The 25,828-nt window shown below is 48.3% G+C and overlaps 1 protein-coding gene and 1 pseudogene across 7 annotated transcripts in view; one reads left to right on the forward strand and one right to left on the reverse strand.

Annotated features, from left to right (window-relative positions):
• LOC146205679 (bromodomain-containing protein 7-like) overlaps positions 1–25,828 on the forward strand; it is a 134,667-nt gene that overhangs the window by 90,380 nt on the left and 18,459 nt on the right. The window contains exons 13-14 of one of the 7 annotated variants that reach the window (XM_084590339.1): positions 19,613–19,758; positions 20,132–20,797. The exons of 2 other annotated variants lie outside the window; for them this stretch is intronic. In XM_084590339.1, coding sequence (XP_084446465.1) covers positions 19,613–19,758; positions 20,132–20,452 — 467 coding nt within the window. In that variant the 3' untranslated portion in view covers positions 20,453–20,797. Of the gene's footprint in view, positions 1–19,612; positions 19,759–20,131; positions 20,798–25,828 lie in introns of those variants that run through there. 4 more of the 7 variants (XM_084590345.1, XM_084590338.1, XM_084590341.1 and 1 more) reach the window with 4 other exon arrangements.
• LOC146205680 (uncharacterized) lies at positions 20,888–25,225 on the reverse strand (annotated as a pseudogene).

The following is a 25,828-nucleotide window of genomic DNA, read 5'->3' on the forward strand; positions in this document are numbered from 1 at the left end:
TACTTGAGTGTGACAAGTGTGGTTATAGTTCCACTTACCGTGGCTTGCTTTCAGTGTTCTGTATTTTCGTTGGCTTGGTTCCACAAAGGCATTGCTGTGTACTTATTTTTGTTCACTGTCGTGAATGTTGTTTATGCTGTGTGACAGCAGTTCCTTGTCATTGCTGGTAATGCTGCAAGATGTGTGTCCAGTGTTGAAGTGAATCTCACTGTAGTGGCAATTCTACTTGTTCAATCCAGCTGGTACACTAACTGCAGAGAGAGCAAAGCTCACTATTTTCCTGTCAAGTTGCACTGTTGGCTATCGTTGGTCTGCACCAAGGTCCTTTTCTGTTTGCGCGGTTCCTATGTGGAAGCAGTTTCATGGCCTTGACCATATTAGCCTTAGTCGGCACATCTGTTAGCTTTCACATTATAGCACTGTTTTAGTGGAACAGCCCTGGCGAGAAGGGTGCCCTAGAATTGTGACCTCCTGTGGCTGAGTAGAAGCTTTCCTTTGACTTGAACAAATCTTTGCATGCACAGAAAAGACCAAATTGTTTCTATACATATCTCAGATTCATTAATATATAGTGCCACCTTTCAGGTATTAGTGTGTGCTAAAATTGCCAAATTATAAGCATTTCCTACAAATTTCAAATTCATTCATTGAAGGGTCATGAAAACACCAATCCAAATAGGGCCAATCCAAATAGGAATGTCACATGCATTGATTCAATCACAACCAATTATTTTTTCCACAAGAAAACCTGTTGCAGCTTACCTGTGGAAACACAGCGTTCTTTTCTACAGAAGTGGCTATGACATTGTAGCATTAATTGACTGGCTAGGCTCCACTATTTTAAGAAGCAACATTCACAGCTTTGTGAAATATGTTTTGTTTTCTTAGGAGTTGTCTTCTAGCATGCTGTATAAATAGTAGATATAGGTGGGTTTATTGGTTGGAAAATATGATTGATATGCAAAGGACTAAAGGAGATTGGGGGAGGAAGGGAAGGAGAGCATGGTGAAGTAATCTTAATGCCAGCAGCTTTCTGGTATAGTGTACAGGAAAACCTCGTTAATTTGACCTCCATTAATTTGGACTCTGACCGGATTTTGCTGGCAACAGCTTGGTGGTGTCAGAAGCTTGTTTATTCGGACACCCTGGTGCTGGCATCTGTTAAATTGGCAGGGCTCCCAGGTGACCGTGTGTCGTGGTGCGACAAATGATCTTCCAGATGTTTGTTCTCGGGCTTGAACTGCATATTACTTTGTTTCCCGCGCCCTCCAAGTATGTGGAAAGGTATGGGTGGATACGACTTGGTAGGCCATACCTTGCTGGTGGCATAGTTTTGTTTTGAGGACTTCGCTGCCAGCTTGCGGGGATGTGGCTGCAGATCAATAACCGAGCCTATAGCTCCACACCATTTATTACTCCCTTGTTGATATTTTGTTTTGCTGTTTTTCAAAGGCATCTTGCTGAAGTGGTGCCAGTGTGCACTTTGCTTGCTTCCGTCCTCCTGTCACTATCCTTCATACTGTTAGCCGTTTATACTGTGAAGTCTCATCACATGAAATCTAGAAAGCTCCAGCTCTACCACAATGTGCACTGAAGGAAGCCGTGGAAGCCTTTGTCGTTATTGAGCAACTCTGCTTCGGACACTCCCAATAGTCTGTGCAAATCAAAGAATTTCGTGGAACTTCGAAGAATCGACGCTCTCGCATATTTTTCATCACAAAGGGAGATAGATGACCATTGCCCAGGTTTCCACCAAATAAGTTTACGCGAACAGTTTTTGGCAGTGTTGGGGGGACCTTTTGATAATTCAATAATCAGATAATTTGGACACTTCCTTCAAGTTTGAACAAATAAGGCTGTTTTACTATGTGGATAATATGTAGGGCACAAAATGGGGATTGCAGTGGGAATGCCCCCAGTGCTGCGGCACATGGCAAAAGACGGTGCCATGCGTTCAATCACTGTAACAGGAGAAGCAGATCTTATCATTCAGACGAATTTCTCAAATTGGAAAAAATAACTTCACATATTGGAACAGAAGTGGAAGGTTTGGTGATGGGCCCAATCGGACTAAAATAATTCACACATCCAGGTCTTTAACCCTTTCGGCAGTGTTTTTCATCAGCGAAGGTCCCATAAACAAGCATTAAAAGAATTGTTGCTTTCTGGGCCAGTATTTATGGATTTAAAGGCTTGGTTACTGCAGTTTACAATAGAGAAGTGTATTCCCTTACAATCTTGACAGCTCTAAAGCAGTTCCTTTACATTTTTAGTGCATAGATGGCTCTTGCACTTGCCACTGCTTACCATTCCATCATGTTTCTCCTCTTTCTTTTGTAGACTGGCGAGCATTCCAAATGATAGTGTATTGTGCCAAAGACAGACTGTTCAAAGCTTGCATGACCACCTTGGAAGGCTATTTGTCAAAGGTTCCAAATGATAGTGTATTGTGCCAAAGACAGACTGTTCAAAGCTTGCATGACCACCTTGGAAGGCTATTTGTCAAAGGTTTTCCCCATATCTGTGTCGCTGTGTTCTATCGAGCTTAAGTGCATTAGTGACATTAGAGACTTTTAGTATAGCGTACGCAGACACACGCAGAGGAATAGCGCACGCCAAAAATATCGTGACGCGCATGCGCTATACGATACCCGAGACCGAGCTCTTTCGTACGATCGGCCAGCATACGCCGAAACTTGAGTTTATCGTGTCCGGCCCTCAGGTACGATAAGAGATCAGCATTGACAAGATGGCGGCGTCCAGGCCGCCCGCTTCAGAGTGAATTTCTCTTCGTTACCGTGTTTTTGGGGCGTGCTGCCGCCGATAAATGGCACACGAGGTCTTCGCTTTGCCTCGTGTAGCATTCAGCTCAAGTAAATATTGAATAATTTGCTTTGTTTTTTATTTTGCACGGCGGCAGCGCAGTCCCTAAGCCTGACGAGTAGCATTGTTTTGTTGGCATGGTAACACCATGAAGTGGATCGCTTTGGCTTGAATGCTTACACGCGTGTACCCGTAAAAATATGCTTGGCAGTATGGGGCGGAAAGGAGGCCGGTACGCACCATGACGGCAATACAAAGTTAAAATATTCAACACGGGAATACTAATGTTGGGAAGAACGATGAAACTGCTGCAGCAAAGAAACTGGCCAAAGTCTCGGTGCGACTTGGCTAGTTTTGGCTTGCGAGTAAAAAAAAGAGAGCCTGAAATTTTTTTTTTTTTTTTAATTTTAAATCTAGATGTCGCCACCATAGTGTGCATTCGCGCTTTCGTACGGCCAACTAAAAGCGCCAATGCAACACACGGAGTAACGTCCCATAATTTGCTGGCGTTTATTGTATGAAATCGTCCATTTGCTATAGACCGTTTTATCATGGATGCTGCCATTTTGTGTATGTGGCACCATCTAGCGGCCGAGTTATGAACAACCGCCATGCTGGTATGTGGGGTCCCATCCGCGGAACAGGCAACAAGTAGCGCAAATCGGCATTTTGGAGCTTTCACATGCAAATTTTTGCTTTCTGAAAGTACCTAGCTGAAAGAATAAAAAATTTTCAGTAGCAGCGAAGCCATTCGGTCAGAAATGACAAAACATAATGCTCCTGATCAGGTCGGCTGAAGGCTACAAGCTTGATTACAATTAGTGTGTAACTTTTATGTGAAACTGAGAGGCGGCGGCACACCACTGGCCGCGAGGGCAGCTTTCGATCTACGTTTTATTCTTAAATGATTTCTAGAGACGGCTTGCCGTAACAATTTGAGGAAAGAAAGAAAGCGAATGTAGCCGTTTCATGTCACGTTTAGGAGCAATGCTAATTGCGCTACATTTGTTGGGTCAACTGATCATTCATATACTCTTTACGGCTTGAGTGGCTACTGCGGAAGTTCCCACACCTCTGCTGGGGTTCTATTCTTAAGTATCCATTATCTGATTCGGGTCCATTTACTCTACCCTGGCTACTTTTGTTTGGTGACAATCAGGCAGGGTGTTGCCCTAGGGACATGCCCCTGGTTGCTTCATGTAGCTCACTGAAGGGGAGGTAGCAATGAAAAACTTGTTACGAAACAACAGAAAACGCTTGAATTAACCGAAAGTTTTAATTCACGAATGGGACCCTGCCAGGGTGATGCAGTGGTTAGGACGCGCTACTATAGTGTGCCCAAGAATGCGGATCGAATCCTGGCCTCAGCAGCTGCGTTTCAGTGGGGGTGAAAAGCAAGGCGCCCGTGTGCTGTGCGATGTCGGTGCACGTTAAAGAACCCCAGGTGGTCGAAATTTCCGCAGCCCTTCACTGCGGTGTCTCTCATTGCAGGGATGTTAAACCCCATAAACCGTAGACCGAATTCTTGAATCAGCCCGAAAACCTGCCAAGAACTGTTTGCTTCACAGTAATTTTATCTAATGAACACCTGTATGCACCTGATATGAAACTCGAGAGAGAAAGACAGTTTTTCTTAGTTTATTCAAGTGCTTTAGTTTGTGCATGCTGTTGGGAACTTCAAAATTGTAAAGGCCTTGGGTACCCTTTTCATAATGCGACACAGTTGCACTGGTGCCTGCTCACAAAACAGCCCCACCGCGTTTTGAGGATGCTTCACCACACAGTAAATGCAGTGACTGGAGCAGTTTCAGTGTACTGAAAGCAGCACGTGGATGCACGGAAGGGATAAATATGTAGGTGCTGGAACAGAGTGACACTAACCTAAAATAAAAATAGAATAACAGTGGTGTTGCCCGTGTCGTCTTCTCTTTCCTTGGTCCTTTCTCTCATTCGCGCTATTCCACAATATGAATAACAGTGGGGTGCCAAGGAGCATCTGAAATGGCGCGACTGGCCAACATGCGCACTCAATTGCAGCCATAGGAAGATGTGAAAGTACTGAAAGTGAAACCAAAACTAAGCAACTGAGCTATATTTCGGAAATGGGGAGCTTCCAATTTTCGTCATGCTTGCCACAGTGCACACTTTGTGTGCAGGCACCGCGGTTTTATGCAATTCAGGCTCAGGCAGATCTATTTCGGGGATCGATGGCTGTACAGGTCGCACCTCGACGCGATCCCCCATCTAAATTAACCGGAGTGAGGCCGTTCACTGTTCAAATTAACAAGCATCCACATCTGATGCCATACACTTGCATGGGAATCGGCCAGAACCGTACTTCTAAAAATCTAGGTGATACGAATACGGTTCAGACGAATTTCAGGATGATACACATTCGCGAAATTCCCCGGCTAGAGTGCGTTGTGTACAATGTGCAAAATTTCGGATGGTCCGAACACTCTCCCGCACCACAATGGGTGATATGAACACGCAAACTGCGACCGCAACCTTGAGCACTGTGCACATCGCTGATTCCGCGATCGCCAGCCGCGCTGTATGGTACACATCATGAGCAGTTTGTGGTGACGCGTGGTCCACGCCTCACCGATGTGGTGATTTTCTGTCGGGCTCACTCCGCGAAAAGCTTTCGGCGGCGCGTGGCCCTACAAACCGCAGACGCTGCAACCTCTGTAGCTGGCGGCGTGCGTACGTGGCGGGCGCGCACGAACTGAACATTGCTGGCTCCGCGATCTCGATCCGTGAGCAGTTTGCGGTGCCGTGCGGTCCGCATGTCGCCATCTCCAGTCATGCTGTACGCGCTGCAAGAAGTGTGCGGAGGCGGGTGGATCGCACATCGCCGGCGTTGTGATAGTTTTCCTCGCCACGAAAGGCGGCGCGCAGCCATGAGTAGTAGTCCGCAACGCACGCGGCGGCGGGCGCACACGGGCTGCACATCGTAGACTTCGCGACCGCTAGTCGCACTGTACGCATTGTGAGCAGTCTGCGGCGCCGCGCGGCTGGCACGTCACCATCTCTTGTCGTGCTGTACACTCCGTGAGAAGTCCGCAGAGGCACGCATCACCGACATCGCGATCGCTTGTCACGCTGTGTGCGCCGCGAATGGTGAGCTGTGACCGCGCGACCGTAATAGACTTTCTAGGACATAAACAGATATGCGCAACTGCCTTTCCCATGCTGCTGCATACTTCTGTTCGCTTTGATGATACGAATTTTTTCCCGACCCCGTGAGATTTATATCACCGAGGTTTTATTTAGTAAGGCTATAAATATAAAGCATCATAGGATGTTGGGCCACCACTTTCAGTTTAAGTGTATCTGTTGTTATTGGCAATGAAACTTGAGTTGAAAAAGCATCAAGCTATGCATGCCAGTCACACAATTCAAATGTTGCTCAGAGTCCACCTTGCCTTTTAGAAATCTGGGAAAATGGGGCAGACTAGTTATGTTCCAGAAATTGCCTCCGAACAAAAATTAAGCTGACGTGAGTGGTAGATGGAATTAGTCAAATAGATCTTGTAACTGACCAGAGTTTACACTGAAAAGATGTTTTGTATAAAGCCCCTTGTGCATGTGAGAGTGCTGTAGCTTGCATTCATGCCTTGCCTAGCTCTTAATAGTTGTAGCCTTCAACAATGATGAAATGCCTGGCTCCATTTCTTAGAATACCAAAATGTCAGCTGTTGGCTTGGTGTGCCAGACTCGTATAGCAACCTTGAGCTCCTTCGTATAAGTGCGCATCCTCAGGTGCTGTTAGCACTGCAACCCTTAATGGGAACAGTTTCATGTCCTTTTGATTCAGAGCTTTACCATTTCTTCAATCCATTAAAAAGGCTTCAAAAACTCTGGAAGTGGACTTACCTGGGACTTGTGTTCAGCCCTCTCCCTGAGCACAGTGCTTGTTACTGTGGGGTTTTTGCTTGCTCACTGTGTAGTGCATTAGCTGCATGCCAGTGACAGCCGTTTGGGTTCTCTCTCCAGTGGTTACCCTATTCTAGATTTGAAATTATCATAATTGTTCATCATCTCTCCTTCCACCTCAATAACTACACCAGGGCTCTTGCAGCTTTCTTGCTCCATGTTTTCACATTTTCCTTCATGCCTGTTCTGTTCTGCCTCGTGAGCACTTACAGCTTGGCTATGGCGGCAAGTAAAAATCTTTGGCACTTCCTAATATTGTTGTGGCCATTGAATCTTATGCTGGACCATTCATTTGCCTTTTGCAGTCATTGTCATACATGACAGTTACCTTTGCCCGAATTTTTAATGTCCTGAGGCCGAATACTTCCTAAAAAAATATATTTAGTTAAAGTGTTCAGCCCAGGAGACCTCTTGCTGCATTGTTAGCCCTGCTGCAATGGCTGATTGGTTACAGCGCTTGACTGCTAAAACCAAAGACACAGGATGAAATCCTGGTCGCTGTGGCCGCTTTTCGATGGAGGTGAAAAGCAGGGCGCCTGCATTCTGTGGAGCTTCAGTTTATGTCAACAGGCCGCTGACCAATATATGGCATTTTAAACAATAAGCCCAAAGCTTCAATTAGGTATTGGATTTAGCCTCTGCAATATACTACAGTGGTGCACGTGTTGGAAAGCAGCAAAAATACAAATAAAAGCTCTCTCATGCCCCCCTCCGAAAGTCACTTTCTCTGCTCTCTACTCTGGCTGCTGATCCTGGACGGCGATATGAATAGCCAAGGCGGACTCCACTGTCCTTCTCTCTCTGACTGACGGGTGTAGGGTGGGCGGAGACCACTAATAGTTTTAGCCACTCTCTGCACGCTTCTCTCTCGCCCGTTTCATTATCGCGCACGTGGGTCCCTGCTCCAAGATCATTCTGTGTTCTGCACCATTCCTAAATTCTTTCTACAGCCTTTCTACAGACACCAACGCAGAGGAGGAAGGAAGGGGAATTTGGCTTGCAGAGGCATGGCGGAGGCTAGACGGTCAGACAGGAGAGGGAAAAACCTCTTTTATGGACTGGGAAGAGAGAACCACAGCAGAATCGGTTGATTATAGTGGTTGTAACTGCGCTGCTAATTAAAAAAAAGGTTTGCTGCTTTGTGTTTAGGAGCAAAGCCTCACAGCCACTGGGGGAAAAAATGTTTTTACCTGGAGGGTGGACCGTGGTCCTTTAAAGTACCTCAGGTGGCTGCAATTTCCAGTGCCCTCCACTAAATAGTCACTCATAGCCTGAGTTTCTTCGGAACATTAAACCCTGTAAACCCAACTAAACGCTCTTGTTGTTTTGTTGGCTTGAAGATCGTTTTGACATGTTGAAAGTGCAAAGCTGTTCAGCTGTTTGCATCAGTCTGGATACCTAATAGTTACAGCAGTTCCAACTTGCTTATGCCTGCACATCTTGGTTTCACGTGACCACCATTGTAACAGGGTTGTGCTCGCCAAGGTTATTCCCTGTAACTGAATGCTTAACGTGTTCAGCAACTTAGGCACTTTCCTCTGTGTCATCTTTCATTCTTGGGACTGCACTAGTGGAGCAGTGCCATTCCACTTCCCAATACTGTCATTGCTAGTGGATCCTCACACAGCACACACCTGCTTGCCTCTTGTGTGACCATCATTGTTAAAACACATTTGGCCTTACGGGGGCTGCTTCATGTGGCTGAATGCTTCACATCCCGGTCAGCAGCACATCAACACTTTCCTCTGTGTTCAACATGTGTCGTTCTTTGGAATGCATCTCTGCAGCTGTGGCATTCCATTTCCCATTACTGTCACTGCTAGTGGATCCACGCATTAACTCCTTGCATGCCTCTTTTACGGGCTATGTTTGCACAGCACAGCATATTTGTCCTTGCCGCAGTTGTTTCTTATGGCTGAATGCTTAGCAACTTATTCCCAGGCACCGGCACATACCTCTGTGTCCGGTATGGCTTGCGCACTTATACAAACGCCATTCCACTAACCTCCCATGCTCACATGATTTGCATGGCCGTCATCATGCACAGCGTTCACTCAGAGGTTATTTCTTGTGACTGAATGCTTAGCCGTTTCACTGCCACCCACCATTTCTTTTATTCCTGGGGTGCCTTCTGCCATTGTTTTGACTGCGCAAGTGGAAAAATACCTTTCTACTTTCAGATACCGTTGTGGCCACGCAGAATGCTCCTGCTAGCTAGCCTCTTTCACATAGACATCATTATACATGTTTTTCCACGTCGACGTGGTCTTCTTGGGCTGAATGCTTAGCATCTTGTTCCCCGACACTGACACATTCCTCTCTGTCAGGCATGTTTTCGGTCAGTCTTGGACTGTGTCCATAACCAGTGGCCATTCCAGGCCCTAATAGTGCCATTACTAGTGGACCCTCCCACAAAGCTCCCCTGTTCCTCTCATTCGCGCAGCCATCATCGTACACAACACGGTGGTCCTAGCCGATGTAATTTTGCTGTGGCTAAACGTGTATTTCACCAGCACCGACGCTTTCTTCCTTATCCAGGACGTCTTCTGTCATTTTGCGACCGCGCCCATGGAGCTAAAGGCCATTCCTGTGTGACGTGTCATGAAGCGCACGTTCGGCAGACGTAGTTCCTTTTAGCATTTGTAAAGGTCTGGGTGTCTGTCTACGTCGCCAGATTTCCCACCTGACAGCTATTTGGCGCAATTGCTCGGCGGAGTGCGTCTCTCTTTCACATTCTTCTTTGGCTCCTCTATTTGGGAACTAGACGAATACCCTGTGAATGGCCTCTCTTGAGAGGTGCACTGCATGCTTTGGTTGTCTCAGCAGTGCCTACGTTGCGAACTCTCAAATCTTAGGCACTCTGGCTACCACTATTGGTCGCCGACGCCTGCGTGAGGTTCAAAAGAGGGATTTCTGAGGGCTGGAACGGCCAAAATTGTTGCTTACTTGGTCTTCTAGCGAAACCTCCGTCGCGCTTTCCCTTGCGGTGGTTTTCCCAAGATTTTTTTTTTTCCTGCCATCCCTCGGCGCGGCTGTCGCACCGAGCTTTCTAGCAGGGTCAGTGGGCAACCCATCTTCGTTCGCAGAAATTATTGCGCGACCTGTGATTGTGGGAACCGCCGGCACACTCAACTCCGTTCTAGCCCGTACACTTACATCTCGCCATAGGCTCATTCCTGGCCTTCGCCGGTTTCGTGTCTCTCGGTTTTGAATTCCACTCTCGGCGCGTACCTGTCATATAACGTCTCCTGCCACGTGCAGCAATGCACCTCTTTTTCTTGTTTTTTTTTTTTTTCCGTGTATATTTTTGAAATAGTTGCATTGTTTTTAGCGTTACGGCATGCTGTCGGTGTATACGAATCCTGCGCATTGCCTTTTTTTATACGTGAATTTCTTACCGTTGCGATAGTTAACCTTTCCCCTTGCACGCTGTATCCGCCGGCCAGTGTTCAAGTGCCAGTCCCGCTCACACGATTCGCTTGTACAACCGTACCTAGCTAGCGCCCGACTGTAGCAGTGTGGTTCTCCTACCGTTCTGCGGGCATTTTCGCCCTTGCCAGGGCGCGATTGGTCATTAGCCGATATTGAACTGTTCGGTTAGCATGTCAGCTTAGCTTTTGTCCTAATGAAAATCTTTGTGAGCCCCCCCCCCCCCCCCCCCCCCCCCCCCCCCCCCCCCCCCCCCCCACACACACACACACACACACACACTTTTTTTCTTTTTTCTTTTTCTAGTGTGGGTGGCAAAGTGTTCGAGCGCTACGCCGAGATTGCGACCACAGACGATTGAGTTTCGGAATGCGTTTCGTGTGGTGGCGCTTCAGTTATCGACGAAAAATAGATGATAATTGGTCGCAGCTAAAGATCTATTAACGCAGAGCTTACCATAAAACACGTTGATAAGGCAGAACGCAGTAAGCATACATGAGGTCCGTTCGGTTCACCTGCACTATGTGAACTGGTTCATGTGGTGCTGCACTTCGTCATTCATTTCAGTGATGCAACATGGCACCCTCTGCACGCTGCCGGTCGTTTCAAATAGTGCAGACGTTGTGCAGGTCGAGTTCACGAAAAATTCGGCAAAACTTGTGGGATTCGGGCTTGCTGCAGCTGCCCTTTGTGCGGCCGCCGCCCGTTTCCCTGTTCTCCTCTTTCCCTTCCTCCCGCCTGAGGCGGCGGAGAGATGTCGGGATGACTTGTAACTGTCGCTCGGCCACAGCTCCGCCTTGGCGGCCCAGTGGCTGTTCTCATTGGCGCCTTTTGGCGGGAACACGGCACCGCTTCGACAGCCGCGCTTGCGCGACCCTCCGAACGGGGCCTTGAGAGAGACCCCTCCGAGACATCGCAAGGTGCATACTCTATTGTTCTTGTCTGCCGGCCTTTGTCTGCGCAGAATAGTGTGTACTTGAGTTCGTCCGCTCCGGGTCGTACCTGAGAGCGCAGCTCAAGCCTGTCGATCGTGATCCAACGATCCACGACAGGCGTACTTGCGGTGGTTGCCCACTCTCTCAAAGGAACCCTTTGGTCACCGCGAGAGAGAGATCACAGCACGCCCTTGCGTGCTTGTGGTGCGCACTCTGTGTCACTTCGTGTGCGCAGGAGAGCCTTGCTCCTCGCGCGCTCCCGGGACACGGTGACTGAGTATGTGTGTGTATGTGCGTTTGTATATATGTGTATGGGTGTGCGTGTGTGTGTGTACCGTTGGAGGATGGAGTTTTAATAAACGTCTCTTTTGTGAACTTGGAGGCTTGTGTCCTTGCAGCGAAGTACTCTCCTCCCTGTGGAGGTTGAGTGCACGCTGAGGTGTTTAAGTGTGCGCGGGGTGACGGCTGATCTGGGCTTCAGCTCGCGCCACGCTCGAACCCGCAGTGGTTGGTGGCATATGCCCATGTAGAAACCACAACTGGCGCCCAACATAAATTGTCCCTGGCTCCATGAGTTGTTGGACAGCACATCGGTCGAGCCGGTCGCCTTGACGATCAAGCTCATGCGCCATGCCTGCCGCCCCCTGCGCGCACTCGGCAAAGGTACTGAAACACGCTACATGGTTCTTCGGACCATCCTGCGGTGTGACCGTTGACCATATGCCTCCGCTGTTTCAGCTTTACGCTTTTGCGGAAGCAATGTGCGCGTCGCCGCCACTGCCAGCATCTCCGCACAACAGCACCCATACCCCGGTTGCAGTCATTTCTGTTCGGGGAACACCGAGGCATCGGCCGGGCTCCCTCTGGAAATCTCGCCGACAGCGCGCTCAGTTGGCTGATGCGGTTCCGTGAACTTGCAAGCCGGCTGGCACGCCATTCTTTCCTGGTACAGCATTTCTATTTTTCGGTGCAGTATTTAAAGGGGAGAACAAACGTGGTAGCTGACGCGGTATCCCGTGCCCCACTCGCCCGCGGCGGCGTCTTTACGCCGGCAGGCGAAGGGGGCGAAACAGCGGACGAGCCGCATATCGGCACGGAGGGGACGCCCATAGACTGGTTCCCCCATTTCGCTATTAAGGTAAGCAGCGCTTCGCAAAGCAGGCGAGGGTGAAAGCTCTTTGTGAGCACATCTGAGACGCCGATGCCAGCGGAAGTTTTGCTGCGAACCTGCGGGGGGACGAAACCAGGCTCACCTTTGGGATGACTGGGGTCGTTTTCAGCCATTAAGAGCTATGACGGTCCAGCAAAATGATCCGTTTTATCGCGGTGTCAGCGCGTCTCTGGGAGATGAAGCACCGTTACGCTGCTTGTATTGCAGCAGGTGTAGCGCCGTTACGCTACTTGTATCGAGCGGGCGCAGGGGGGCACGTGCCAGCCTGTGTCGCGGCGTGCCCCAGGGATTCATATTTGCTGGGCCGTGACAAGCTCGCGCTGAAATACATAGCAACGGATGATGAGTCCATGAACCATTTGAAGTGGCTATTCCCCAATGTCTGAGCGGCGCTCTGTTGCGTTTCTCTCACGACAAACCATTGGCTAGTCATCTGAATGGCTCCATGGTTTTAAGAAACTTGTTGCCATTCCTGCCATGTCTGTCAAGTGGAGAAGTCGAGGAGTGGCAAGCCACCAGGCAAGACGAAACCAACTGACAGTGTGCATCCGTGGCAGATGGCCACCTGCGATTTCATGGGGCATTTCCCCAGTAACAAGCAGGGGGCTCATTGCTGGAGAATCCCCCAACGGGAAATGCCAGCCGTGCCTACATTGCAGACCTGAAGGCCTATGCGTAACGGTCTGACTAGCTTGCACTGGTGCCCATTGTCACCACAGCGCCAAGGCACACCCGATGCGGTGGAACGCAGCCGTGCCTTGCGCCGGTACAAGGTGAGGCGACGTTCGCCTGTGTGATTGATGCCGGACGGCGGGCCTTTTCCGCAACCAAAGGCATACCTCTCACCTCGCATACCGCTCGCCTCACCGAGCGAGCTTTCTCGTCGAACCATACCCGGAAGCAAGGTTGGCCCTCCCCTTTTCTGGCAGCTCAGTTCCAGCCTGTGTGCTTTATTTTTTTTATTTTTTTTGTGTGTGTGTGTCTCTTTTACATTTTTCGCTTTCTTCTGTTTCCGTCTTTGCTTCCTATCTTGTAAATATTGCATAGTGAGTGTCTTCTTTTGTACAGCTCGCCTTTTCTCTCCTCTTTCCGCTTGAACTTCCGAGTGTTTCTCATTAGGCAGCCCCGTCTCGCGGCTGTTCCTGCGTGTGGAGGAGACTTTGGGGGTCGTTTGGGGCTGGGAAGCATGGACGATGCCCCCTTTCACGGCCACCGCCCCTGCGAAGGTGTTTGGGACAGGTCCACCTCTGAAGGTCGGCGCCACCCTTTGCGTGGTGTGTGTGTGGCTGTGGCTGAGCTAGCACGTGCCAAGAACGGAGGCGACGACGTTGTGCCGTGTGTGTTTGCCGGCGTGTGCTGAGCGTGGAGGAAAGAGCCCTGCGCGGTCGCCACATGAGCCCCTTGGATCGCCGCGGAGTTTCCACGCCTGGGCTCCTTTGGCGCGTTCGCTGTCCCTGCACCTAATCTATACCGCCACCGACGGACATCATCTTCAGCCAACAATTGCCAACTGGCCGCCCAGAAGCCTACGTGCGGTGAGTCACCGGTCATTGCTGACTCCCTAAGCTGCACCGACGAACTTTGGGACTTCTGTACATAGTTGTTATTACTTCGCCTTCGGAACTTTGTGGAACTTTGTACATTATTCTTCATGCCATCTTGTTTTTTTGTTGTTGTTTTTTTGCGCCTTGCTAATGTTTGTCTTTCTTGAGTGTGTCTTTTCGAGATCTTTTTGGTTGGAGCTGAAGCGTAGTTTACTTGTTGCGTGAGGATAGCATTTTCTTCATGCTGGGGACCTGCCGCGTGCTTTCGCTGATGGGTGGGAGGGCAATTAAGGAGAGGAGGATGTGGGATTCGGGCTTGCTGCAGCTGCCCTTTGCACGGCCGCCGCCCGTTTCCCTGTTCTTCTCCTCTTTCCCTTCCTCCCGCCTGAGGCGGCGGAGAGATGTCCGGACGACTTGTAACTGTCGCTCGGCCACAGCTCCGCCTTGGCGTCCCAGTGGCTGTTCTCACTGGCGCCTTTTGGCGGGAACGCGGCACCGCTTTGACGGCTGCACTAGCACGACCCTCCGAGCGCGGCCCGGAGAGGGACCTCTCCGAGACATCGCAAGGTGCGTACTCTATTATTCTTGTCTGCCGGCCTTTGTCTGCGCAGACCAGTGTGTACTCGAGTTCGTCCACTCCTGGTCATACCTGAGAGCGCAGCTCGAGCCTGTCGATCGTGATCCAACGATCCGCGAAAGGCGTACCTTGCGGTGGTTGCCCACTCTCTCGAAGGAACCCTTTGGTCACCTCAAGAGAGAGATCACAGCATGCCCTTGCGTGCTTGCGGCGCGCAGGGGAGCCTTCCTCCTCGTGCGCTCCTGGAACACGGTGGGATGTGCGTTAGTATATGTGTATGGGTGTACGTGTGCGTGTGTACCGCTGGAGGATGGCGTTTCAGTAAACGTCTCCTTTGTGAACTTGGAGGCTTGTGTCCTTGCAGCAAAGTGCTCTCCTCCCTGTGGAGGTTGAGTACGCGCTGCGGTGTTTCAGTGTGCGCGTAGTGACGGCTGATCTGGGCTTCAGCTCGCGCGACGCTCGAACCTGCGGTGGTTGGTGGCCTATGCCTACGTAGAAACCACAAACTGTGCACCACCTCAGAGGTCTGTGCCGAAATGGTGCAGCTGCAGCCGCTGCATGAAAGCAGACGACAGCTTGCGCGACGATGGCTTGCATGAAGAGCGGTGCCCGTGTTCGCCAACGAAACGACGGCGCATATTTCAAACCATGCCTGTAACAAGTAAGCGCATGCATGCGTCTGTAACTGAAGGCGGCACCAGCGGAGCAAGTTAAAGGGGTCATGCCATGGTCATCCAATATATTACAGCTTTGTAGTCTGGTAGATAATACTGGGCCTTAGTATTTTATTTCTAAATTTTGAACTCTCTAGACTGCGTAGATCACAGTAGATTGTGGCAAGCTCTCCAAGAGATGGGAGTTCCAATTCACCTCACCTGTCTCCTCAGGAACCTGTATGAAGGGCAAGAGGCCACAGTCAGAACTGGGCATGGTCTTACTGATTGGTTTCCGATTGAGAAAGGAGTGAGGCAAGGCTGCATACTGTCGCCCTGCCTATTTAACCTATATGCAGAGTACATCATGAGGAAGGCCAGTCTGGACGAGTCTTCAGCTGGAGTGAAGATTGCTGGAAAACGTATCAACAACCTTAGATATGCGGATGATACCACTTTAATGGCAGAAAGTGAAGTGGAACTCGAGATTTCTGATGTGCATACAAAAAGAGAGTGAGAAGTTTGAGCTTAAACTGAACAATTAAAAGACAAAGATTATGGCGTCTTGCCCTATCAAGTCCTGGAGCATCAAGGGACAAGAAGTGGAAGCTGTGACAGATTTTCTCTTCTTGGGCTCCAAGATTACCTCGGAAGGAGACTGCAGCCATGAAATTAGGAGACGCCTGCTTCTGGAAAAGAGAGCAATGGTTAGCCTTGACCGCCTAGTAAAGAGCAGAGACATTAGTCTGCCAACCAAGATCCGTATAAGTCGTGCTATGGCCTTTCCAGTTGTGATGTATGGATACGAGAGTTGGACTGTGAAAAAGGCTGACCGCCGAAGAATTGACGCGTTTGAATTGTGGTGCTGGCGAAGACTCTTGAGAGTTCCTTGGACTGCCAGAAGATCAAATCATTCTATATTGTCGACCATAAACCCTGACTGCTCATTGGAGGGTCAAATTCTAAAGTTAAAGCTCAGCTACTTTGGTCATCTGATGAGAAGAGAGGAGTCGCTGGAGAAAGATTTGATGTTGGGAAAGGTTGAGGGTCGCCGGAGAAGGGGTAGGCAGCGAACGCGATGGTTAGATGGCATCCTCGAGGCACTACAGATGAAGTTATGTGATGTTAGGAAGATAGTGAGAGACCGGAAAGCGTGGTTGACATGGTCCATAGGGTCACGAAGAGTCGGACACGACCTAACGACTGAACTGAACTGAACTGAACTGAACTGAGACGCATTCTTTATTTCGAAATAAGTGACTGAAGTTGAGACTACGAAGCTCCTCGAACCAGCAGCGATCGCCATTTTTACATGCTTGGTGGCGTCACAGACCGACTACCGCTAGAGTCACTGGAAAAATTTCAGAGTACTGCATTCGTTTTCCCCGGGCCGCCGCTCGCCTACTGGCTGATCCGTGCCACGTGACTTCGCATCGCCATATCCCTTCCAAACGCGTGCGTGGAATACGTGTCTTGCGCGGGAGTTCCTCTTCCTCTAATCGTTTCTCGCTCTCGCAGTGTACACGTGAGAAATTCTGCTGTGCCTCTGGTGTGGCACCAGGCCTGAGTCTAGAAATGCGTGTTCTCTGTGCCTGAACAAAAAGAGTGATCTGTACCAGTAGTAGGTGTGACTTCACAGAACTGACCAGAAAAAATTCGCGTCATCAAGGAACACCTTGTGCGAAATACGCTGGTTCATTGGTTTGAAATTTTGTTCGTTTAGCCGCGAAAGAAGCGCACAAAGTATTGAACGTGAACATGGTTCACCTAATGACAACATGTGTTTACCTTCCAACGCCATGTGCGCTCGTGCGCAGCAATATGCAGCGTCCATCTTACTTGCAGAAGTTTGCAAAAGCTAGCCTCAAATTAAGTTAATTATCCAGCCAGCCGGCATCAGATACATTTATTTATATTCAGTTCTGTGAAATCGCACACACTCTGCATGGTTGTGTGCGGATCGATGACCGCCCGCAGCTCTTTCTTTTTTATTTGTATTGTTAATGTAAATCTACATAAAGCTCTATGCACAGATTTATTAGCTATTTATTTTTAGTTAAACGTGAAAGAACCCTAGGTGTTGGAAATTTCCGGAGCTCTCCACTACTGTCCCCCACATCGGGATGTTAAACACCATGAACTAAACCAATCAACCATAGTTGTGTGTTTGCGGCTGGAAACTGTTGGCAAAAGGGTGTCAACCAGAGATGCCATCAATGTGTGATGTAATTTTATTTTTTGACGGCAGTTAATGAGCGACGTTCTAGCAAATTGGCGGCACGAGCCGTATGCTGATGAAACAACATAAAGAGACACCATTACACAATGAAAAATACAATATTCACAACCGCGCTGTGATAGCAACGATATATTAGGCCATGTTTTTTTTTTTTTTTTCTCTCCTTTTTTTTCTTTTTCTTTTTTTTTTTTTTTTCCGGGGTGGAAGTGGGGGCTACCGCCGACCAGTGCGTTACTTTTCCTTCAAAAGAATTAAGTTCACGTAAAACAATGTGCATCAACAAAGCTTGCTTGGCGTCCTTGGAGCAGCAACGACGATACTAAATTGTATGTTAGTCTGTTTACGTTGTCTCGGCGAGCCTGCTGCTTCACTTTGTGTTGCTTACACAAAGCGATTCATCGTGTCAGAGCGCAATAAACTCTGCACCTCGCCCTGCGTGTCTTTACTGCGTCTGGCACAGCGGCGCCAGCGGACGGCATTCTTAAAATGTACGCACATGTTTGCACTTTGTCACTTTATAATGTTGTAACACTGCTGCACTGTGCGTACAATTCACGAGCTGATCCAAATAGCCGGCAATTTACAAGAGCAGGCGCCCTGAAGTGTTCGCCGGTTCACCCACACACTTCATCATTTCCCACCAATTGCGGACTAAAGTGATAAAGTTAGTGACCACATAATAACTAGTGGTACTGTTCTGAATAAACATACCAAAACCTTCCAGTTTTGCTACGTTCAAAACATGTGAGAAGACTACGAATGCGGTCACTCGCTGTTCAGACGGCGGCTGGGTCCGGCGGTCTGGAAGGAAAATGGTGCCCGCGGGCACCTTTGCGGTACTCTGAAAATTTTCCAGTGACTCTAACTACCGCGTTTAAAGCGGCATTCACACGGGTGCTCGAATCCCTCTTTGGGCGAGGGCGACTGTGCTGACGTCACGCCTTCAAGAGGTCGCGAGGTGTCACAACTTTCGATTTTCCGCCGCCAGCCGCCGTCTCCGAGCTGGGGGACATCACGGCCGGTCAGGACAAACGCTCCCTGAGTCCCCGAGAGAGAATCGTCCAGCTGGCGCGCGCCGCTGCGTGGGCGTGGGCAGTGTGTGCAGTTGCGCGATGCTCCGGCCGCTGCCGTATTTTGTGTTTGTCCTCGTAGATTGTGTGTGGCGGCACAAAGAAAGGATGCACGGGCTAGGCGGGATCGCTCATAGCTTTGTTCATCGGAAGGGCGAAGCTGATGGGGCTCGCGCGGTGGCGCGGGTGCCTGCTCCAAATCGGCGGGCTTTCCACTGTTGCACACGGCTTCTACCGGATGTTTCTAATTGCTCCTATCTCCCGATTCCTTTTATTTCCCTGAACGGCGTGCCTTTGCTCATTCCGACAATCTGTCGCTGTCAATGGGGCCCTTCGCTGGGAAAGACCACCCATTTCACCCATCTTATTTGTCCTCTGAAAAAAAAAAAAGAAGTACAAAAATAGACCAGCGAAAGTTTTAGGGGGCTTAAAACCAATTGCATAGAAAAAGAAAAATAAAATCGGTGAAAGCTTAAAAAAAATATTTCGAGGGGGATCTGCATGGGAAGACGCTTCAGGCCATTTCTTGGCGCGGGACGATTTCTTTCTTTTTTTTTTTTTTTTTTTTACTACAATTGGCCAATGATCAACGCACCCCGTCCGCAATTGCCTCGGTTACTGCAGTCCTTTCTATTTTCCACTATTTTACTGTTTTTTTTTTTTCTTGCTTGCTTTTCCCCTGGAAATCCTGTTTTGTTAGAGATGTTTCTTTCAGTTGGCAGAAACGCCTGCACAGTGCGCTTCGCTGTTCCTGTCACTGCTTCGTGCATCAAACTTTACTACGCTTTTTTTTTTTCGGAGTGCACCAAGAACATAAAGATGAAGTGGAGCGACTAGGCGATGTTTTTCTTTTTGTCGTTGGTTGAGGAGGTACCCTCTACTATGAGGCGTCAGCAACGCCGACTACAGTAAGATGCATTTGAAAACAACCGTATGGGAGAATATTTGCCGGGATATGGCAGCACGTTTCTCCCAGTATGATCCATACACTGTTGGTGAGTACATGCAATCACTTTGTCTTAGTAAAAACTGTCGCATGCTGTAATCGATGCATTCTTGTTTAACAGATATCTATGCAGCAGCAGTCATGGAAAAGCAAACTTCTGCTAACTGGCTATTTCTATATTTTTTATTTATGCTGTCCTTGTGCATCAAAAGGTGTGCGCGTGGGGAAATTTAATTTTTTTATCGTGTTGCCCATATAATTTTCTTTTCCATGTCCTTGTGCACAGATTACTTGAAGACGCCGCTGAAAAACAGGAGAACCTACAGAGACAAGAAAAAGAAAATGCTTTTCAAATCTACGAAGTGTTTAGACAATGGAGCCCCAGCCGATAGCCGAACATACACCGACACGTACGGGATGGCCACGCAAGAGGTGAGCGATCGGTATAAGCACTTCATTTCTCACTGGCAGCTCCATCTGTCATTTCAACCGCAGCCTCAAAACTTAATTGTTTGGTGGCTAATTTGAGTTTTAGTTCTTCATATTTATCTAGAACTAATATCCTGACATCTATTTTCTTTCGTGATCGTTTTTACATGCTGCATTGCACACCGTGCGTGCTTCGCTAACGTCATATCAGGACTTCCACTCATACACTGTGAGAACATTCACTTTAGTACAAATTTTCTCGTTGATAAAAAATGGGCCATCATCGAAATCTGCCTATTCAGCTCTAGAATGTATGGCGTGCTATCACTGTCTTGTTCAATCAGCCTTTGGGTTTATTCAAGTGATTTACTTGCAGGAATGTGAGCAGTTCTCACAAAATGTCAAGGAATCTGTGGTGCAGGTACCCAAAGCAACGGTGACACAAGCACCTAGGGCACCAGCACCTGGGACACCAGCACCTGGGACATCAGCACCTGGGAAATCAGCACCTGGGAAATTAGCACCTGGGAAATCAGCACGTGAGAAATCAGCACGTGGGGGCATCAGCAGCACCTGGGACATCAGCACCTGGGACATCAGCACCTGGGAAATCAGCACCTGGGAAATCAGCACCTGGGAAATCAGCACCTGGGAAATCAGCACCTGGGAAATCAGCACCTGGGAAATCAGCACGTGAGAAATCAGCACGTGGGGCATCAGCACGTGGGGCTCAAGCACTGGCTGAACAAGCACGGTTGGCATCTACTAAACCTAACATCGGCCTTTCGAAGAAGAAAAAGTTTGAAGGCCACAAGCTTTCCCTTCTGCAGCAGTGCACCGACTCGCTGGCGAAAATGGAGCAGGACGATTGCAGCGCATTCGACATGGTGCTGGCGCATTATTTTAGGGCATTGCCGCTGGCTAAGAGGGCGAAATGCCAGGCAGAAGTCCTAACTTTGATTAGAACTTATTTAGAGGATGCATGAGTTGCATGCAGATTGTTCATGTAAATATGTATGTGATCAAAATAAAAAAAAATTTTCGTTTCCATTTAAACGTCTTTATTTACTTGTTAGCATACGCCAGCTACCTCAAGCTGGCCATTTCAGTGCTGAATACCAGCAACGTCAAACTAAACACTTCTCCTCAGGTTGGTGATGTCAACGCCAGCATGCGTATTTTGCGAGCTCACTGCGCCGTCTCCGTTGAAGTGTTCGCACAACCGTTCACGTACAGCTGCACCGAGAGAACTTGGACGAAACCGGCATTGTTGCAAATAAAAAAATGCTGGCTGGTCTTCACTTGTGTGTGTCTTCTCCAGCAGCTCAAAATCATGCCCTTTGACTGCTTGCACCATAGTTGTCATCTTCTCCGGCTTTGCATGAATCGTAGTAAGCAGAAACCGATATCGGTAGGCTAAAATTCCAAAAGCGTTTTCAGACACTCGTCGGGCTCTGGACAACCTGAAAAAAAAATGCAGAAAGTGAACGAAATTAAGGATCATTTTAATTGCACCTTTATTTTGTATCAGTATTATTACCGAATATTGAATTCTCAAGTGTGTTATCAAAAAATAGCACAAAAAGGCTAATTACCAATAGTTGAAGATTTTTTGTTCTGGTGCCATTTGAGAGCCACTGAGGGCTTCATCAGGTTCTGCGAAAGAGGAAAAGCATCATCCCCTACCAAAACAGGCGGAAGGAAGAACTCCGCGTGCGTACAACATGAGGCAGATTCGCCTTTTTGCACGTAATGGCTTTCTTGAGTGTTGTTGTTTGCCATACAGCACCATCTTCTTTATATCCAGGTGCCCCAACATCAAAGTTCCGGAACTTTCAGTCAGAATCTACAAGGCGAAGAGAATGATGCTGAACGTTTCTTTATAATTAAAATAGAGCGACCCTGATTTAGCAAGCTTCACAATGGCTACATGTTTTCCGTCAATAGCTCCAATGCAATTTGGGAATTGCTAACGATTGGCAAAAGCTTCAGCTGACAACAGCCAGTCACTGATTTCGGTGCTGGCATTGCCTCCGTTTTGAACTCGTCGTATATTGCTTGGCATGTTGTTAGGATGCCATTGACAGAACTGTGTCCCAAGTGAAACTGCCAGCTTAGCGAGAACTGGCTTTCTCCTAAAAAAAAAAGCAATAATAAATAATATAGTTTAATGATTCTAGTTTCGAATACTATCTATATTTATCACTCTGTCAAGTGCACGCTAATCCTAAATAAACAAAACCAAAATGGTATGCACCTGACGCCAGAAAACGGAGCGTCACTTCAAGCCGTGTTTTCGCGCTAATGGGGGTCTGTATGTTTGTTGTTTGTTTTTCTATGCCGTGCCTAATGCGGCCCAGAATCCAGAAAAACACTTCACGGGGCACCCGAAGCAGTCTGCGGTACTCCTCCAGATCTTGCTCGAGAAGCGTGTCGTATAGAAGGTGCTGTACACCAAGCAGCTTCTCCTCCATCCAAGGTTTTACCCAACAACGGGGCTCATTCTCGAATTGATCGTCGTCGTCTTCTGTTTCAAGCAACGCCACCATCAACATGTACTTTCGCATCCTCTCGGCATACATTTCCACGATCTCGTAGCGGCAGAGAGACGCCGGAGCGCAGAAGCTGTTAGACGTGTCTCGACACCCTCCCGGCGGCCTCCTCGCTTCGGCGCCCATGTGAATTGAGAATCCAGGAGCAGGGGAGGAGTCTGCCCGACCGGTGACGTCGTGAACCTCCTTTCCATATCCATCCCGCGGGTCTCCCCCGTGTGAATCCCGCTTAATGGGCGATTCATATGACGAATGGACTCGCTGGAGAGTGACGTGACCCAACGTCGCTAGCTCCGCATCGTCCGCGGACGGCTGCCAAAAATGGGCGCGCGGGTTGTAATTGCATGTCACATATTTAATTTCGTTTTCTTGCCGAATAATTAGAGGAGTTTAAGAAGTGCCTTATCTTCTTGCCATTAAAAATTTACTTCACAAACCATCTCGAAGCAGCCTTTTGCGGAAGAGTTTTGATACGGTAGTTTTCATGACTAAAGTGCTCTTGCAAAAAGTTCAAACTGAGCAAAATGAGTTCAAAGACTTAAAAGCACTAATCAAGTTTAGGGCCTAAATTAATATATTAAAGTGGCCTGGCTGGTGCATACTTTACTGCTTTGTGGCGATTTCTTCAAGTTGAATTTTTTTTTATTATCTAGCAGCTGTCCAGTGCCCTTGTGTGCGCTCGTGAAGTTCTTTGCTTGGTTGTTACTGGGCGTGCATCTTCGTCTAAGCTCCTTATACTATCTCCAGCTTGTCAAATACTGTAACCAGGCTCTCAGTGGTGCCAGAGCAGTGTTTGAGGGTTATGTGCTTGCTTCACTTTAGCAAAAAAGAAAAAGAAGCTTCCATTGCAGTTTACCAGACAAACAAGCTTTGCCACGGCCCAAAATTTGCCTTTTCTTTGTTTTTTTTCTTTTCACTATCTGCTGTGCCACCGATATCAGGTTTTTCTTTTTTTCTTTTTTGGCTATAAAGTACGAAAATTAAGCATTCTGACTTGGTGATACACTCTGCGTTCAGCTTCCTACCCACTATACAGCTGCATCTATTGAAATCAGCCGCTTTTAGTGGGGAGAGCACCCCATCTTGCAAAAATATTAATTTTAATTTTTCCACTGCATAGGTGATAACCAAACTTGGTTGACAAGTTTTTTAATACATGAATAATCCAAATCATCAAAAGATAAGAGAACTTTTTTTTTTGTTTGGGGGAGGGGGGGGGGGGGGGTGAAAGTCATGATTTCAGCTCGGGTATCAATCGGAAGGACAGCGAGAAAAAACGGAAAATACTGAAACCTGGCTATTGTAGATCAATTGTTTTTCTATTTATCTGACATGTAAGTAAAATATTCCATGACCGGATAATATGTTTCTTTACAGTCTACAATCGTAGAAATATGTGTCACGATGGTATGCATGCTACAGGTTTGGAAGCGGTGCCAAAGCTTTTTTTTTTTTTGCGTTCAGAAGCCTTCATGTAATGCGAATTCCGTTTCGAGATACTACGTCGCGCATTAGAACCTGCTCTCCTTGTCGTGGTGGCTCAACGGCTGTGTTTCGATGAAGATGAAATGCAAGGCGCCTGTGTACAAGGCGATGTCGGCGTGCACTAAGGGACTCCTCATAGTCGAAATTATTCCGAAGCTCTCCACTTTGGCATCCTTCCGATCCTGAACAGTTTCACAAAATTTGCTCTCACAAAACACTCTTGGATCCAGCTAATTCTTGCGGGCTGGGGCCCGTAAAACAGTGCATTTCTCAGAAGTAATGATCTGGGCTAATTAAACATTGCTTTATGATAAAAATCTATTCTTCGAGACGCAAAGTGAGTAATCCCGAAATGTGCAAATTTTCTCCTCGGGTGTATCAATGCAGCCGACGCGACACGCCCATTTCGGCTGCACGCTTTACCGCGCCATACTGTGCCTCTACCGTCAGCGCCGCCACGCTGCATCAGCACGCTGTGGGGCCAAGCCTCAGCAGCCGGTTTTCACACCTCCCCATTCTAGCCACCCTAGCCTTCCCGAAAGCTGTACGCGTCAATGATACGGCAAATCCGTGCGAAAGCATGCTAAATTTGTTTTTTCGTAATAATTATAAGCCCTGGGGAAAGGAATTTTAAAACTGAATGCTTCTTGAGCAATGTTGACGCGTACGGTGTGGGAGTTTGTGCTCACATTCGCATAGCAGCTTCCTCCAGTGCAGTTCTCGTGTTCTTGTAGACGCTAGCTTCGGTGCTAAGGCGTCGCCAAAAATATATTTCTTTCTTTACTGCAAAACAGTTCGGTTGAGAGTAAGGAAGTTTCATGATCGAGTAGCCCAGTTGCTATAATGTGTCGCTGATCAATTACAAAGTGCTGTCCTCTGTGGCTTCGATCCGAAGCAATCTATAGGCCTATCGACGATCAGTGAGAAGCAGACGGCCAGAGTGCCACTGCGCTCGCAGGCGGCACCGTTGTGGTGACTTAAGCAATTGCGGCACATGATGCTGTAAGCCTTGTGAGCTTATCGTCTGCTTTCATTAAGCGACTGGCCGGGGCCAGACTTGGGCCTGACAACGACCAAGTAGCGCGAACGATGCTGCTAAGATTCCACACCCTCGCTGCTGCGTCGTCGGGTGGTACTCGCAGTTTGCACAAAAACGCCGTCGGACGGCACTCTATGCACTGCATTTTTATGTGTTGCTTTCCATCGCTTTCAAGACTTATTTCAGTGTAAAATGTGTACGTTGTTAAAGCTGGTCAACTCTAACGCCAACGTGCATTTTAATCCCAACTATGCCTCTATTTTCTAGGGGTCAAAAGGCTCAGTTCGCGCTAAACGCTGTTAGCTGCATGACTGCTGTTTGGTCTGCTCCATTGGCTTACCATGGCTTCCGACGTTTTGGTGCGCGAGCGAGCGCTGGTTGAAGTCGGATACATCAGGTCGGCGATGCCGCGCCAGGTGCAAAACCCGTCCCTATGCTGTTCGTGCACAGAACGTACAGCGGATGACGCGGCATCACCGGTTGTACCGGTTGCCAGATCAGTAAGCTGTTCACGAAGAAACTAAAAAAAAAAGATTTAAAAATATGTGCAGCTCTGATGAAGCTAAAACTTTGAGGTTTAGTTGCTTGGCACATCAGGAATGAGATGCGGTAAACAGTTTCTATTCCAAGAAAGATTAAAAAATGTATAAATGCGTTTTTTCCGGAGTGAAATTCGGTTGCAAGTCTAGCGTGTGGCCTGTCCCCCATCTTCTGTGTGTGTCTTTTTGTACGCTAGCCACTCTTGGAGGACCTCCCTTAGGTAGCGGCGAGACGCAAGGCGCCTGTTAGCTAAATGAATCAGCTGTTACAGCGTTGTTCACAGCCTGAATTGTTTTATTACTTTCAACTCCATAAAGCTGAAGCCGAACCAGCAGTATGCGTCATGTGATCACGTGCTACGTTGTCGATTAGTAGCAAGCCACCGTTGCACTGAGGGCGGTGGCGGATGGGGTCCCATGGCGAATGAGGTGTCACTTTCGGGCTTCCTTCGACCTGC

The sequence above is a fragment of the Amblyomma maculatum genome, chromosome 1 (genome assembly GCF_055883805.1).
Source record: "Amblyomma maculatum isolate TAMU_Amacu chromosome 1, ASM5588380v1, whole genome shotgun sequence".
In the NCBI taxonomy this organism is placed as follows: domain Eukaryota; kingdom Metazoa; phylum Arthropoda; class Arachnida; order Ixodida; family Ixodidae; genus Amblyomma; species Amblyomma maculatum.